At 48.4% G+C, this 16,433-nt stretch overlaps 1 protein-coding gene across 1 annotated transcript; it reads right to left on the reverse strand.

Annotated features, from left to right (window-relative positions):
- Positions 1-530: 530 nt before the first annotated feature.
- Positions 531-16,178, reverse strand: NSUN4 (NOP2/Sun RNA methyltransferase 4). The gene is made up of 6 exons (XM_039254827.1): positions 15,997-16,178; positions 11,548-11,891; positions 6,981-7,135; positions 3,658-3,818; positions 2,589-2,713; positions 531-1,983 (listed from the first exon to the last, which is right to left on the reverse strand). Exons 1-6 carry the CDS (start codon positions 16,087-16,089, stop codon positions 1,707-1,709), a joined length of 1,155 nt encoding a protein of 384 aa, XP_039110758.1. The 5' UTR covers positions 16,090-16,178; the 3' UTR covers positions 531-1,706.
- Positions 16,179-16,433: the final 255 nt, after the last annotated feature.

The following is a 16,433-nucleotide window of genomic DNA, read 5'->3' on the forward strand; positions in this document are numbered from 1 at the left end:
TCTATCAGCAATTTGATTGGGACTCCGGGGCAAGAGACTCTCTTTTCTTGAATTACCACTGCTGAGCATTTAGTTAGCACCAGGCTGGATACCCAGAAGGCAGAGCCGAAGCCCAGGCACCTGAGGCCTCACAGGCTCAGCCAATACTGAGTGCAGAGTAAACAGCAGACAGGGACGACATACCACACATGGAGACTAATTAAGGTCCTACTCCCTGGAGTTCTGTCTTCCTAGCTTCACTCGATTTTGAGTCTGAAAGGTCTTCCAGGGCCCTCAGTTACAATGCAGATCCCAAGAAAAAAGAGGGCTTAACCTTATCTAAAATCCTTCTCAGCTGACATCTCTAATACCCAAACAAGAATTAGCAGAAAAGGCATAAAGAACAAAATGAGTGACAGAAGGAGGAACAGGAGGGATAAATAAAGAAAGTGGGAAGAACGAAGAACACAAGTATTCTGAAATTATGCTCCCTTTTCTCCACAAGAACCAGTTTTTCAGGAAAAAAAAATTTTAAATTAACAACAGCAGTATTTTGCAAGTGACCATAAGCAATTTTTAATATCCCTGCCATTAAAGGATTACCTTTTTTACGTTAAAGTTACAAAAACAACATAACTAGCATGCAATCAGCAATGATGTAATATTGCCCCGAACTTCACACACTCTGAGAGGTGAGGCCCTGTGACGCTGGGGAAGAGCTCAGGGATTTGTGGGTGGGCCGAACAACAACGGAAACCAGAGCTGGGTCACAGACCAGGAACAAGAAAAAGAAAACAAAAGGCATAACAGAAGAAGACATTAGGAGCTGTTGAGGTGCTTTGCCATGAAGAAGGATGAGGAGGCCTCACCTCCCACACTCCCAACAGCTCCACCTCTGACAGCTCCCTGGCTGAGCCGTCGTCACTCACTTGGGAGCTCAAGGCATACCTGCCAGATGAATGAACCATGGGAGAAACACACAGAGGAGCACAGCCCTGAGGCAGAAGCAGCTTCCCCAGCCACCCCGGGCAACAGTAGGACTGGCTTCCATTCTGTAGCTCAGGAGAGCTTTCTCGGTGTTCTAAGCAGATTATCATGCATTTGGCTTAACATTTTTAGTTGCTTGTCCCTTAAATTAGATCATGGGCCATCTGAAGAAATTAGGGAGGCTTGTTTGGGCCCATCGGCTGCTGAAGACTGATCACACAGAACTCACTTCAGGTGGGAGAGGTGCTTTGTAACCAGAGGCCTGTAACCAGGCTGAGTTCCTGGGCTTTGGACCCCTAGGAGCTGGTGCTCAGTAGCAGCAGCTGGTACAAATGGAACTAACAGTACTTGGATTGACATGAGGCCCCAGCTACAGCCCCAGCTCTGTGGAGCTTCAACAATTTTATTGGCTAAATGCTTCTCCCCAAGTTTACAGCTTAAAGTGTGGGCCTGCTCACTGGCTCCTCCTAAGCCCCTAATCGGGCAGAAACCTTTAGCACAGGCTTAGATATGGGGCGAGGGGGTATAACAGGTGAGTGAGAAACCTGCTGATGCTCCACAATTGGACAGCAGGACAGAAAAACTCCTACTTTCTAAATCTGAAAATTGTCTATACAAAGACTGGAACATGATGGAGATAGGACCCAGAGTGCATCTTTGCCACTGGACTCGGTTTCTGGTGCCTCCATGGGAGTACACCCTTTACCTTCCTACACCAGGGCTTCGGGAACCAGGTGATGCTATGTCAGCCTACACATTTTGCAAAAGTACACAGGCCCAAAATTGGCCAAGAGGTTTGGGATTACCAGCTCCCCAACCTGGCAGGATGGGAAGAAAGAAAATGTGTCCATGAAAAGCTTTCGGAAGTGAGTCAGGTCTTCCACCTGAACCTTGATGCTGTATTGATTGGCCAGGAACTCGATAGTGCCTTGTACCACGTACTCGTTCTGTAAATGCGAGAGTGAGCAGGTGGAATAGACAACGTGGCCTCCTGGTTTGGTAGCAAGGAGTCCAGCCCTGAAACCAGAAAGAGAGAAAAGCACTGACTACTGAGCCTCCTAAAAGCAGAAGGACAACAGGAGGAGCTAGAAGCATGCACAGTGGAGTCTACTGCGGGATGCACGGCTGTGTTAGCTTCTGAAGTCTCTTCCACAAAGATACCACCAGTGAAGTCACTCTCGAAGGAGAGCGGTAACCCAACCTTACTCTATGGGCTCTCTGCTGGAAGCAATCCCCTGAACTCTGATTCTGGCTATAGGCCAAACCCTGGTGCTAGCTAGGCATTGAGTCCTTACCATCCCTCCAGAACTTTGACTTCAATAACTTATTTCAAGGTCTCAAACTTGTGCTACTCACAGGGACTGGGACCAGCATGGAGGTGAGATAATGTAAGTGTATCTGTGCCACCCACCCTGCTATGTGTGTCCTACCACATGGGGTTTGTATGTTACAGAGAAAGGCCACCCTATCATATCTGTCTCCTCCAGGTAGTTCCTCAGTCAGAAGACCCTTCTGTGGGCGATGGTGTTGGCAAGACCTTCCAGTCCCCCAAGTGACCGCTCCCCCCTCCCCCCGGAGCAATGTGGCACAAAGTCCAGAGTTTTTGTAAATCTGTTACTCACGCAAGCAGCTGCATCTGAAGCATAGGCAACATCTGCCGCTCCTTCTTCCTCGACCGCTGAAAGATGTTGTTTTCCTCCTCACGAAGGGAGTGGCGGTCTGTGGTACAGGGCACATCCACCAGCACCTACCCGCAAGTGTTACAGGGTACTGTGTTAGAGCTCCTAACTGGCTCCTCTACCTTAGGCCCTTGCCCTGAAAGGTTTCACTCAGTGCCCCCTCTGCCCATCCTTCCATTGCAAAGTACCTGACAAAGCTTCTCATTTTAACCTGGTAGACAATTGATATAATGAGTAAGAAAACAGTATATTTAGGCATACTCAAAGCTGGTCAAAAAACCAAAGCCAACACCCAAATTACTATAATTAAATAATTGATGTCAACCTAGAAAGAAGTCTTTCCTTTTTTTAGAGATTTTATTTTTAAGTAATCACTACACCCAACACGGGCCTCATACCTATAACCCTGAGATCAAGAGTTGCATGCTCTACCGACTGAGCCAGCCAGGCACCCTTCATGCTTTAGGACTCTGTCATTGGCTATTTGAATGAAACATCCAATTTACAGATGATACAATGCACAGAAGGTAGCTAATATACTGAATAACAGGATCAGGATTCAAAATTATTTTATGCTAAAACATCATATCCAAAAAAAAAGTTTTAAAGTGAGAAGTACAAAATCATTCAGTCATTTACTAAGAGCCTACACTCTGTCCTAGGCACGAGACAAAAACAAAAATTAAAACAAAAGAAAAAGTTCTATAATTATGTTTCCAAAAAAATCATCTACAGGTCTGTGAATTTTATTTGAGAGATAAAATAAGTCTAATACCCTTTTTCCCACTCAGTCAGGTTCAAACTCTTTCCTGTTAATTGTCTCCAATGAAGACACTATTGACGACTGTGCAGATGGCTGTGTTCTCCCAATCACCCACAGAGAGCTGATGAGGTCCAGAAGTGGTCTTATGTCCCCAAATACAAGAGCTAGATCTTACTCACTCAGGGCCTGCAGCTGGGACGGGAGGGCCAGATTTGGCTAGCTGGATGTCTCAGGTTGGGAATCACTCACCCGGTCATAGGTATCCCCCTCCAGTTCTCCCCATTTCCTGCCATCCCATGAGGTAACTCGAACTCGATTCCCATCTCTGATATCTTGGGGCACATAGCTGTGAAGGACCTTCTGTAGTCGGCCTGTTCGAGAAGTAGACAGATCGTTGGCAGCAAGATTGCCTGTGGGAATATAAATTTTAGCATTGTTTTTTTAATTCTGGGGAAAAAATGCCATCGGAACCTTGATAGGGGTTGCCCTGAATCTATAGATGGCTGTGGGTAGTCTGCACATTAAAATGCCTGTGGGAATAAAGAAACTTAGAAGCCATGGCCCAACAAAACATCGCACCAGCAATGGTGCTGATGGAGAATCAGACCAATTCTCGGGCACAGCCAATCAACACAGGCCCCAGGGGCAGGGCCAAGTGGAGAAGAAATGTTTACCATGTACATGGCACAGTACTAGACACTCCAGAGCAGAAGTTGCAAACACAAACACCTACACCACTCAGAAAGGAAATGTAAATAAATAAAACAGGCCAAGTATGAATATTTCTTTTTTTTTTTAATGTTTTATTTATTTCTGAGAGAGACAGACAGCATGAGCAGGGGAGGGTCAGAGAGAGAGGGAGATACAGAATCTGAAGCAGGCTCCAGGCTCTGAGCTGTCAGCACAAAGCCTGACACGGGGCTCGAACCCACGAACTGTGAGATCATGATCTGAGCCGAAGTTGGACACTTAACCAACTGAGCCACCCAGGCCCCCAAGTATGAATATTTCTAAACAAATATGCTCTCTCATACTTTTATTGAATCCTGTATCTCTCTCTCCATCTTTGGCAGATGCTATACATTATTTACTGAAAATGTGTTCTCTTTCCATTCCTTAGTAATAGAACTCCAGTTTTATTTGAGGGAAAGGGGAGCAATGTACCCTATTTCCTAGCCTCCTTTTATAATTAAGAATGACTATATGACTAAGTTTTGGTCAATGAATTATAGGCATAATTATTGCATGGAATTTCTGGGGAGATGCAATTAGATGTGCCCCTTTAAGCCAATCTTTTCTTCCTGCCTTGAATCTGAATGTGGTAACTGGAGTTTCAGCAGCCATCTTGGGCCATGAGGCAATCTTGACGATGGAAGACAGAAATAAAATAGGTTAGGGGCGCCTGGGTGGTTCAGTCGGTTGAGCATCTGACTTTGGCTCAGGTCATGATCTCAGTTTGTGGGTTTGAGCCCCGCGTCGAGCTCTGTACTGACAGCTATCTCAAAGCCTGAAGACTGCTTCAGATTCTGTTTCTCCCTCTCTCTCTGACCCTCCCCTGTTCACACCATCTCTCTCTCTCTCTCTCAAATAAATAAAAATTTAAAATAAATAAATAAATAAATAAAATAGGTTGCAAAAAGAAAGAAGGAGCCCAAGTCCCTGAAGATTGTGGAGACTCCACTCCAGCCCTAGGCTGCCGATATGCCAGTTCTCTTATGTAAGAGAGAAATAAACTTTTCTTCTTTAAGCCAGTTCCTTGATTTTCTGTTGTATATGACCAAACCTAATCCTAACTGACTCACAATGTATCTTTTACTTTCCCTTTTGTGACAGATACAAGTTCAAGAAAGAGCTCACTTTGTCCTTGGATCTCCTGTAAGAAAAAATATTACTACAAGCTTGATAACAAATGGTAATTGATACCTGTCCTCGGAGTCAAGGAATGAAAGGGAGGTAGAAGCTGAGGTGAAGAACTAGAGAGTACACACCTTATCCACTGGGACTATCCCATGAACTTGCTTAGTGTTCCCACAAAGCCAAAGAGTCCCAATTTTTGAGGGTACTCCAAGAAGTAAAAGTTGAATTCTCTGCTCAGGAGGAATTTGCAGAAGGATAGGAACTGAGAACAGAAAAGCAAGGTTCCAGTTCTGGTTCTATCTCCAACTCAGGTAAAAGTTAAGTTATTCCATCTCTTCGGGACTCAATTTCCCCCTCTGTAAAATATGAGGACTAGACTAAGTAAACTCGAAGTTGCCTTCGTCCACTGGCATCAAAGACTCAGTAGGTGAGGAGCTAGGATGGGGGGAAGGAGGTGCTGGTAATTTAGTACACCTTAGAAAAGCAATTCTCAATTACTTCTCCTTGGCCCTTCTCCCGCCTCTTCCAAGTAAGCCTACCTCATTCATTCCCTTTCTGATGGATTCCCACAGCACTCAGTCAGATCAGCAGAGCCCAGCACAGAGGCTGGGATCTCCTGCAGTGGACTCACTGAACCATATCAACACCATTTCTCCTCTCTCTCTGCACTTCCAGAAGGTAGGATCAAATGTACTACCTTGCTCAATCATCCATAGGGCCTACCGTGAGGCTGGAAGCTAACTCAAACTGTGTGAGTTGGCTGACAAGAACTGAAGAGAAGGGCCCAGGCCCAACAAAAAGGCTAGGGCACAAGGCGAGAGAGACCTGGCTGAGCTCCAGGGTGAGTGGAAAAACCACTGTCCTGTTCTGGATATTTCTCAGGTCCCCAAGGGAAAAACAGTTGCCTGTTTTAAGGCAGGATGTCAGCAGTAGATGGCTGAAGTGAACACTTCCGGTGCACATAGTCCAGGCTGGTGGTTGCACTACTGCGATAAATAAAATTTGGGCCTGTCCCCAGGGAATTCATCATCTTGAAGAGGGAGAAAACGCACACCTGGTAAAGCTCTGATGCAAGGCTAATGTGCTAATAGTTGCTAGGGTGATGCCCATGGTATGGGAGCATAGGAGAGAGAGGTGTCATTTTGTAACCAGCCAGCAGAAGTCATGAGGGAAGACTTCCAGAAGGTGGCACACTTGAGCTAAGGCTTGAAAGCGAAAAGGACATAGGCAGGCCAGCTAGGATAGGGTGGAGGGTATTCTGGAGAGAAAATGGAACATGAGCAAAAGACTTGGAGGCTTATTCGAACCACAGAGAGTAGCAGGATGTGGCTGAAGCACATAAAGTCTGGGGAAGAATGACAGAGCTATAAAGGTGGCTGCAGCCAGATGTTATTGCTTTAGCTGGCAGACTAAGGAAATGGAACTTAATCTTAGAGACAAAGTAAACAGACACAGGGGGGTAAAAGTGTCAGGTATAGATTGATCAGGACCCCACTTTAATCTGCCTTCAGAGACCTTGCTCTGCTCAGCAATCTTCTTCGGCCAACTGACAGAGAGAGAGAAGAGATAAGTTGCAAACAAACACACACCACCTTAGCAAGCAAGCACTATACCCCCTCTGACCTTGAGACCTGAGATCCCATCAGATTCAGTGTGCCCCTGACTGGGTGAGGTAGGGAGCCCTCCCTGCCCAAGACACCAGCCCTCTGACTTACGGCAACAGCCAGTCTGAAGCAGTGCTAGTGTCTTTCCCCCAGGGGCTGCACATAAGTCAAGCACAGTGTCGCCAGGCTGCAGGCCAAGGGCCAGGACAGGCAGCAAGGAAGCAGCATCCATCAGGTAGTAGTCCATGACACCCAGGCTGCCAAGCCTAGAAGAGAGGAGACCAACTTATAGTCAAACTCCAAGTCAGGAGGCCCACTGGAAGTCAAGACCACCGAGTCCATGCCCTTGGGAGCTACTGAGTTCTACTTACCAAAACCTCATTTCTCCGACCCACACTCACTTTCTCACTCACTTGCTCATTCATCCACACAGCAGGCAGAGTGACCCGTTTAAACACAGATCAAGGGGCGCCTGACTGGTTCAGTCGGTGGAGCGTGCAACTCTTGATCACAGGGTTGTGGGTTTGAGCCTCACATTGGATGCAGAGACTACTTAAAAATAAAATCTTCAGGGGCACCAGGGTGGCTCACTCAGTTAAACAACCAACTTCCACTCAGGTCATGATCTCACGATTCCTCAGTTTGAGCCCTGCATCAGGCTCACTGCTGTCAGTGCAGAACCTGCTTCGGATCCTGTCCCCCTCTCTCTGCCCCTTCCCCACTCACTCATGTATGTGGGTACATGTGCTCTCTCTCAAAAAATAAATAAACATTTAAAAAATAAATAGGGGCTCCTGAGTGACTCAGTTGGTTAAGTGTCTGACTCTTAACTTTGCTTCAGGACATGATCTCACCATCTGTAGGTCTGAGCCCCACATAAGGCTCTGCAATGACAGTGAAGAGCCTGCCTGGGATTCTCTGTCCACCCCACCCCCCACCCCCGCCCCTTGTTCTCTATCTCTCTCTCTCAAAATAAATTTTAAAAAATAAAAAATAAATAAATAAAAATAAAATAGCAACCCCCCCACTCCTATCACCTCCTATCTATGTTACATTACTTTTCTTTAAGGCACTTATTGTTCACTTTACATGTACAGATATGTGTGTGTGTGTGTGTGTGTGTGTGTGTGTGTACTCTCCTCCTCCTTCCTCTTTAGAATAAAGGCAGAAACTTTGTTTGTTCACTGTAATACCCCCACCATCTGAAACACCACTTTGCATAGAGTAGGAACTCAGTCTTATCGGGTTACATATTAAGATACAAAATTCTTTGTGGGTTCAGAGAAGAATGCCATCAGTTGTCCCTCTCACAGTTACCTGAGTCAGGCCTGATGAAGAAACGGGCCCTCATTAGGTGAAGGAAGGGAGGGACGGAAGAAACAGAAGCATTCCAAGAGAAGAGAAAAGAACAAGCGAAGGCACAGAAGCATGCAAACTCATAGCTTCTCTCAGAAACAATGAGAAATCTGTGGTAGCAGAAATACAAGGTGAAAGAGATTGAGGTTGAAAAGCAGTTAGAGGCCAGATTGTAGAAAGCCTTAGGCCCTTTGCTAAGGGAGTCTGGACTGTAACCAGGAGGCAGTTAACCAGTTTGTACTGGTTATGACGTGATCACCAAAATTTTAGAGTTTTAGAAAGCTAGGTGGGCTAGAAAGAACAAATTAGAAACAGACACCAGTCTTAAGGTTGTGATAAGAGCCCAAGTGAGAGCCAAAGAGGCATGAAGACAGGCAGAATCCGTGTGGGTAGAGAGAGTGGTCACTCCCAGGCCAGTTGTCATAAGCCATTCCCTTGCCTGAGACACAGCTCAGCCATTGGGGACAGTCTCAGGAAGACAGAAACCAGATCTTTGCTGCCCTGACAGGAAGGCTCTGGGAGAAAAATGTGATGAGACATGAGACATAGCAGCACTGAGGGTCTGCTACAAGAGCTACAATCCCCGGTCTTGAGGTGGATTTGTGACCCCTTCACAGATAGGCTCAGACTATGATAGGATATTTTCAAAGTGGAATCATGCCTGGATTGGCCCTGAAACTGTGTGCCTATTGCCCTGCAGAGGAGAATGACAAGAAACCTGATAAAAGCACAGAATTCCTATCAACCAGCACTGGTCCACAAAACCCATTCTCATCCAGTTCCTTCCTTTGCAAGTGTCACTCAAGCTTTTTTTGGTTCAGACAGTTTTGAGAATCTGCTGAAAGCTACAGTGCCTCTTTCAAAAAAAAAAAAAAAAAAAAGCACAGTTTTTCAGATGGTTTCCGGAGGTTCCTGGACTCCCTAGATACATCCTTGACCTCCTGAGAGGTTAGGATTCCCTAATCTAAGTAAGGGAGCTTATCAAGATGAGAAAGGAAATCCAAACCCCTCTGAGTAGAAGCCAAGAAACTCAGGCAACTTAGGAAACCATATGGTGCTTAATCTGTGGTTCTGCCTGAAACCAGTGCCTCCAATCTATCTTCCTCCCACCCAGTTTATTAGAGTGATCCTCCTGAAGCATAACTTTGATGAGAATAACACGGACAGTAAGAGACACTGTTTAGGAGTGCTCTACCACAGGTACTGCGCTAGGTGTCTGGTATACGTCACTCTACTCAGGCCTCACCACAGCCCTGGGACACAGCAGAACCCAGGTTCCAGAGCCTGTATCTGGCTTTATCAAATCCAGCCCAGGTGCTCAACAACTGAGTGCCATCAGAAAATGTCTCCACTTCTCTGTGCATCAGTTTCCTCATCTGTAATAACAGTACACACCACATAGGATTATTGTGAGGATGAAAGGAATTAATAGGAGTCAAGTGCTTAGAATGGCAGCTGGCACACAATGAGCTACAGTATCAGTACCATCTATTTTCTGGATTATTTTCCAGAAAAGGAAGCCAAGAGTCAGTTATTCAAAGCTACATGTCCAATAAATGATGAAGGCAGAATCCAAATTTGGGTTTTCTTGATTCCAAAGCCCATGCTTATAACCACTGTGCATTACTGCCTTTCCCCTACTCAGAAACCCTTTCTGGCAGTTCTCTAGAACAGATCTTGGCAATTTACAGCAATATGTACTATAGGGCGTGTAGTCTGAAGCCATTCAGCCCTGGCAGGTCCAGCCATTTATAAGCAACTCTGGGCCATCAGAAAAATCCCCTTCTCCCAACCTGTACGCTCCTGACACTCAAGATTCCCATACATGGCCCCCAACATACTCTTCCAGCCTCACCTCCTAATTTTCCTAAGCATGTAGCCCTCCCTCAAGCCAGTAGCTAGAGCTACTGCAAAAGCTTCCTAATTTACATCCCCATTTCATGTTTCATACATAGCCTTGCCCCTCTCCAATCTGTTTTCCACACAGCCAGAAAGATATTTTAAACATTCAAATCTGGTCATGTCATTCTCCACCTTAACACTTTTTATGGCTCCCTCTTCCTTTTAGAAAAAAAGTCCAAAATCCCTTATGGCCTAGAAGACCTTCAAAATCTGGCTCCTGCCAGCTCCTGCAGCCTCTCATTCCCATCCCCACCTCTGTGCCACCAGCTTTAATTCCTACTCATTTTTAGGTCTAAGCTTACATTTCACTTCCTCAGAAAAGACTACATTAGATCTCCAAGTTATAAAACCTCATAACATCTTGTACTTTTCTTTTGTGGCACTTATCACAATTATAAATAGTTTCCCAATACTTATCTTCCTCACTAGACTATAAACTCAATGAGGGCTTTTGTACCTGTAACCCGGCACTTAAGAAGGCCTGGCATTTGGTAGACAATAAATATTTACTGAATGAGTGAATCAATCCTTCAAAGATCAATTCCCATAGCTCTCCTTTTCTCAGTTTCTAATGTACAATATAGCTTTGATTGCAAGAGTCTTTTTCATCCAACTTTATATAAATTTTTTTTTTACATTTTTTAATTTATTGAGAGATAGAGTGAGACACAGCATGAGTAGGGAGGGTCAGAGACACAGAATCTGAAGCAGACTCCAGGCTCTGAGCAAGCATTCAGCACAGAGCCCGATGCGGGCTTGAACCCACCAATCATGAGATCATGACCTGAGCCAAAGTCGGACGTTTAACCAACTAAGCCACTCAGGCCCCCCCATCCAACTTTATATAAATCTGAGCACTGAATCAGAAGAACAGGAGTCCCCTCTGGTACTAACTTGGTGTCCTAGCAAGTCCCACTTGTTCTTTGGTACCATGAGCTTACCTGTCCCCCTCATTTGGATGGGTGGCTATGAGGGCAAAATGAGAACGAAGTTGTAAATAATACACACTTTAACTATGGAAGGTGTGGTAAGTGCTCAAGTTAGAGATGGCTGTCATCTAGAGATGGCAGTGGAGCAGAGCAGGTTCAAAGTGCAGCTTCCGGGGTCAAACTGCCTGGCTATAAGTACTAGCTGCACCACCTGCTATCTAAGGGACCTAAAGCAAGCAAGTGCCTTAACTTCTCTGCACCTCAGGCTCCTCAAATGTAAAGAGGAACAATATTACCTACCTCAGAGTGCTGCTGATGGAACAAAAGGAGATAATGCACACACAACACTTAGAAAAACACTTAACATGTATAAGCACTCAGTAAATATTAGCAATATTAGGATCCTCATTAAATGGCACAAAAGCTGGGTCTCCTTCTGTCTACTTCTAGCAGACACTCAGGACGGCCCTAGCCACGACTACAGATCCTACCTGGCAGGGGGGAACCGGCTGACATCCCCTCTGGGGAAAGTGAAGCATCGAAGGTTAGGGCTGCAGGACCCAGAGGCTAGGGATGGAGTTGTAGTTTGGCCACTCTCAGCCTCCACTTCCCCATGGCAGATGGCGTCATTCACAAAGTCCCTGGCACTCAGCTTCTCCAGCTTTCCACTCACAAGATCCCAGGCAGCAAAGTTATTGACCAGTGCACCATACTTCTGCTCTGAAAGGAGACTGACTCGGATGGATGGCCAAAGATCACCAAACTGTACGCTGTAGGTCATGTCAAAATTCTGCAGAGCCAGTTGAGTGGCAGGAAATTTGGGCTCTGTGGCAGCCTAAAAAGAAAAGAACAGGCTTATTGGTCTCCCAGTCTTACCTCTCCCCTATCACCTGACCTCACCAATACCTCAGAGCCCTACAGCCAATATGCCCACTTCTGCCTTTGCATCCTACCTCTGCCAGCCAGAGAAGTGTGAAAGAGAAAAGGGCGGGGAGCCAGCTCTTCTAACTCAGGGTTGTGAGAGAAAGCAAGCTACAGCTCTCACAATAGCAGGTGGGGTCACTCTGGGGCCTGAGAGTAAGAAGAACTTAAGAAAATGGCAGCTCAGGATAGGATTCTTGGGGGCAGTCTTACAGAAGGTTGGAAGAATCTAGGAAGGCCCTGGGGGAAGCCTTAAAAACAAAAGATGCTTTCTCTCCTTCCATCTTCTAAAGCATCTTCTGGTCTCCTAACTTACGTGAGCACCACAGCAGATAGCTCAGTGGGATACAAAAAAAATATCAACCCTCCACATTTGACAGACAGGTAAGAGGTAACTTACCTAATGTAATGCAGTGACTGACACCATAATGCTCAGAATCACAGGGTTGAGGGTCATTTGGGAAGAGTTCTTATACCCCAGGAACATGGGACAAGGGGAACTCACAGAAACCTTGAGGTATGAACCAAAATGGGGACTTCTATGGGGGTGGCAGAGAGGGAAATGAGTCAGGCTTGCAGAGCATAAACACAGATCATGAGGAAAACGAAGACCTCAGCTGAGGAGCCCTCAGGTCGGTCCGGGCCGCCACAGCTGGAGTGGCAATGAATTTTGCTCCGGCCTGCATTTCTGGTTTGATCAGAATTCTTCTGCTGGCCCTCATTTCTTGTTATGGCAGGGACTCTTGCTCCAGCCATGACTTCTATGGTGGGGACTCTCGCTCCGGCCTTGACTTTTGCTGGGACGGGGACTCTTGCTCCGGCTCCTGCTGTGGGAGAGACTCTTGCTCTTGTCTCGCCTTTTGCCATGGCAGGGACTCTTGCTTTGGCTCCGACCTTTGCCATGGAGGCCACTCTTGCTTTGGCCCTGACTTTTGCTACAGGGAGAACTCTCACTCTGGCCCTGATTTTTGCTATCACACTCGCTCTTATCCTGATTTATGCTTTGGTGGGAACAATTGCTCCGGCTCCGACTTCTCTTCCGACTAGGACTTCTGTTCTGACTCTGACTTCTGTGAGGATGGAGACTCTTGCTCTGACTTTGACTTCTGCGGGGTTGGTGGGTATTCTCATTCTGGCTCTGACTTCTGCTTTCATGGCAACTCTTGCTCTGGCTGTCGCTACTCTGGCATTCACTAATAACAGCTGAGCTAGAGCTGACATTAGTGCTACAGTTGGAAGTCTTGGACGAAGGCAAAGGACAGCTGTAGGGAACCTGGGGGCATTCTTTGCAGAAGACTCGAGGAGCCACAGAGTAGACATGGAAGCCACAGGACACGGTATCAGGGTGGCACCGGGTTTGGGGGCCAATGGGTAAATTTTGAGGATCAAAGGGTGCTCGCAAAGGGATAAAAGAATAGATATGGGTGGAACAAGGAGGTGCCACAGGCTGGCGATAAGGTTGGGCAGGGGCCCTGGGAGTGCTATAGATGCCACAGGGGGGCACCATGGGCAGTTTATGACCCTGAGGGGGGCATATGGGTTGACTGAGGGAACCAAGGAGTGGGCAGGGATCAGGGGTCGAGGGAACCACAGAATATATCTGGGTACTGCATGGGGGTCCTATGGAGAGTCCATGGGGACTGCTCTGAGCATAACTATTGGGTGGAACAGTACCAAAAGGAAGGCGAAGAGGAAGACAAGTGGGGATAACAGGTTTGAGAGCCCTAGGGATCACAGGAGGTAAGGTAGTTCCTTGGGGAAGTTCTTTGGGGCAGGGATTTGAGCAAGTGGTAATGGGTGTCACCATACAAGAAGGACCAGAAGGGCGGGAGGGAGGTGAAGGAGAGGAGCTGGCCTTAGGGGGCCTGGGCTGGTCAAGAGGTGTGTGCTGGAGAGGGACAACCAGGGAGCGACATCTGTGGAGAGCACGTGGATGTTTTAACTCTGAGGATTTGGGGGACTTCACTTGGGGGCAAACTGGGGTAGGGAGAGGGGTTTCGTTACAGCTTCTGTGGGGGGATGAGTGGGGTGGAGATATAAACTGGTTGCCCAAGGGTGAAGGGAAGGAGAAGACAGTATAAGGACAGTGAGAGGAGAGGGGAAAAGGTGATTCCTGGGGACAGGGGGGGCAAGGGAGACAGGGAGCGCAGGGGGCAGAAGGGGCATAAGAAATCGTGGTGCCTGGATCTACCAAGAGGTAAGAGCTCCCACTAGTCTCCCAGGTTAATATGGACTCCAAGCAAGGCTTTATGGGAGTCTGGGACAGGGGTGAACAACGAGAACCAGTACTCCTAGGAGATGGGTGGATGGCACAATAAGGGCTACCAGGGGCAGGTATGTGAGCCTCTGGAGAAAAATGGGAACAGTGACAAGAGCCCTCCTGAGGTGAGCTGGCAGAGCTAGATGTACCTGCCTGAGAAGAAAGTGGGGAGCCACAGAAAATTTTCCCAAGGGGCAGGTCAAGCTGTGGTTTAGGTTCACAAGAGTCTGGAGGCTTAAGGTGGACATGGTAAAAGCTGCCAGTGGGTGCAGAAGAAGCTGGGGAAAGAGGAGGGTCATTATAACTTCTCCCCAAAAACCAGGGAGAGAGGGGAGGGGAGATCCCAGTTTCCAAAACCTTGTGAGAATGGGGTGGGGAAGCTATAGGTCTAGTTTCCATGGGCTGATGAGCAAGAGGAGGTGAAATAATGAGGGCAGTTCTCAGGGACCTAGGAGTGAGAGAAGGTGACATGGTGGGGCAAGTTCCCTGGGACCCAGGGCCGATGGAAGGTGAAATCATGGGATCTGTTCCTGGGTGCCGATGAGTGACAGGAGGTGAAATCATTGGGCCAGTTTCCAATGGCACATGAGGGAGGGTGGGAGAAGTCACCGGGCTGGTTCCTGAGGGTCTATGAGGAAGAGGAGGGGAAGTCACAGGGCTGGTTACCAGGGCTGAAGGGTATCCACAGTAACAGAGGTAGGTCTGCTGATCAGTGGTGTAAGGGATTCGGGGACAGGGACGCGGTGTTCTCGGGGGACTGATCCAGCTGCAATAAGGGCTCCGTGGACGAACAGAGGGTGACCCCAGAAGGCTGCACCGGTCAAAACAAGGGCTCGAAGGGGGCGAACCCAAGAGGATAGGTTCGCTGCAGTACGGCCTTCCAAGGAGTGGAGAAGAGGGTTCAAAAGAACACCTCCTGGGGAGCAGGGGAGGCTGTGGAGGGGGGGAGGGGGGCGCTGGGGGCGGGGAGGGAATCTGCCTGGGTAGGGAGGGGGGCGTGGCGGTTACGGAGGAAATTCCAAGGCTACAGCTGAGGCCAGAGAAAGGGTCTCTGGAGAAGTGAGGAGAGCTCAGGGAGTGAGGAGAGTCGCTGCACACTTTGCCTGGGTTTGGGGAAAGGCCAGGAGTGTGGGCAGAGTGATCGCTGTAACCTTCCCTGGGCACCAGAGGCAACTCGAGGGTGAGGATGGGGTTGAATCCTTTCCTGGTGGGCGGCGGAGACTCAAGAAGGAAGGGGTGGTCGCTAAGAGATTTTTCGAGGGGTGAGGGCGGCCGGGCTGAGAGTTCTAGGAGAAAAGGTGGAGACGAGGTCATGGAGGGAGGGAGGATGGGGGCGAGGGTAGGAAAGAAAGGGAGGGTCGGGAAGAGGGAGGAGGGGCAGTGGAAGGGATAGTGGGGGCCAAGGGGAAAGTAACCAAGAGCTGGGGAACAAAGGGGCGGTGACCTAACTGGAAGAATGAGGGCGGGGTGATGACGTAACTTGGGGGCGGAGTCAGGGTACTGCTGACAGACCAGAACAGTCAAAGACGTGTGACGAAGCAAGAGGGAGGATAGAGGCGATGACGTAACAGAAGCGAGAGGGAGGAGCGAGAGACGCCCCCGAGGGGCGGGGGAGGGAGGCTGAGGGCCCTCCCGGGGGGCGGGAGTAGTGAACCTCTCTGATGATAGCGGGAGGTGGCGGGGCTGGAGAAGTTTCTCGAGGGACGGCGGCAAAAGCCCGCTATCACTGTTTCCTCGTGTGCCAGCGGCTGGACCTTACCCATTTCTTCTTATGTCGATGCCTCCGCGGGACGGTCGCGAAGTGCGCAAGCTTCAACACGCCCGGCACACTCCTTGCTACCAGCGCAGCCATTTCAGCGTGCACCGCCGAGTAATTCCGACCGGAACCGCAACGGCCGACCCGCGGGTTCCGGGGACGTGGGGGCGCCGCTGTGGACGAGAACAGGAGGGAATTCCGGCGGGCTCTGGTCCGCGGCTCAGCACAACTTTACAGCCCAGGTGCACACCCCGCCGCGCTTCACCAGGGGTCTTCTGTGGGTGCTGGGAAAGAGCAGCCATTCGCACGGAATAGCGTCCCTGCCTGGATGCTTGGAGTGTTGGGAGAGACTCCGTAAAGGCCTCTAACCCTTTTGGGGGTCAGAGAAGACTGAGAGGTGGCAGTAGGCAGAAGGGGGCGGGAAGGGCCTTCTAGGCGGA

The sequence above is a fragment of the Hyaena hyaena genome, unplaced genomic scaffold, assembly GCF_003009895.1.
Source record: "Hyaena hyaena isolate Hyena2069 unplaced genomic scaffold, ASM300989v1 scaffold_503, whole genome shotgun sequence".
In the NCBI taxonomy this organism is placed as follows: Eukaryota; Metazoa; Chordata; class Mammalia; order Carnivora; family Hyaenidae; genus Hyaena; species Hyaena hyaena.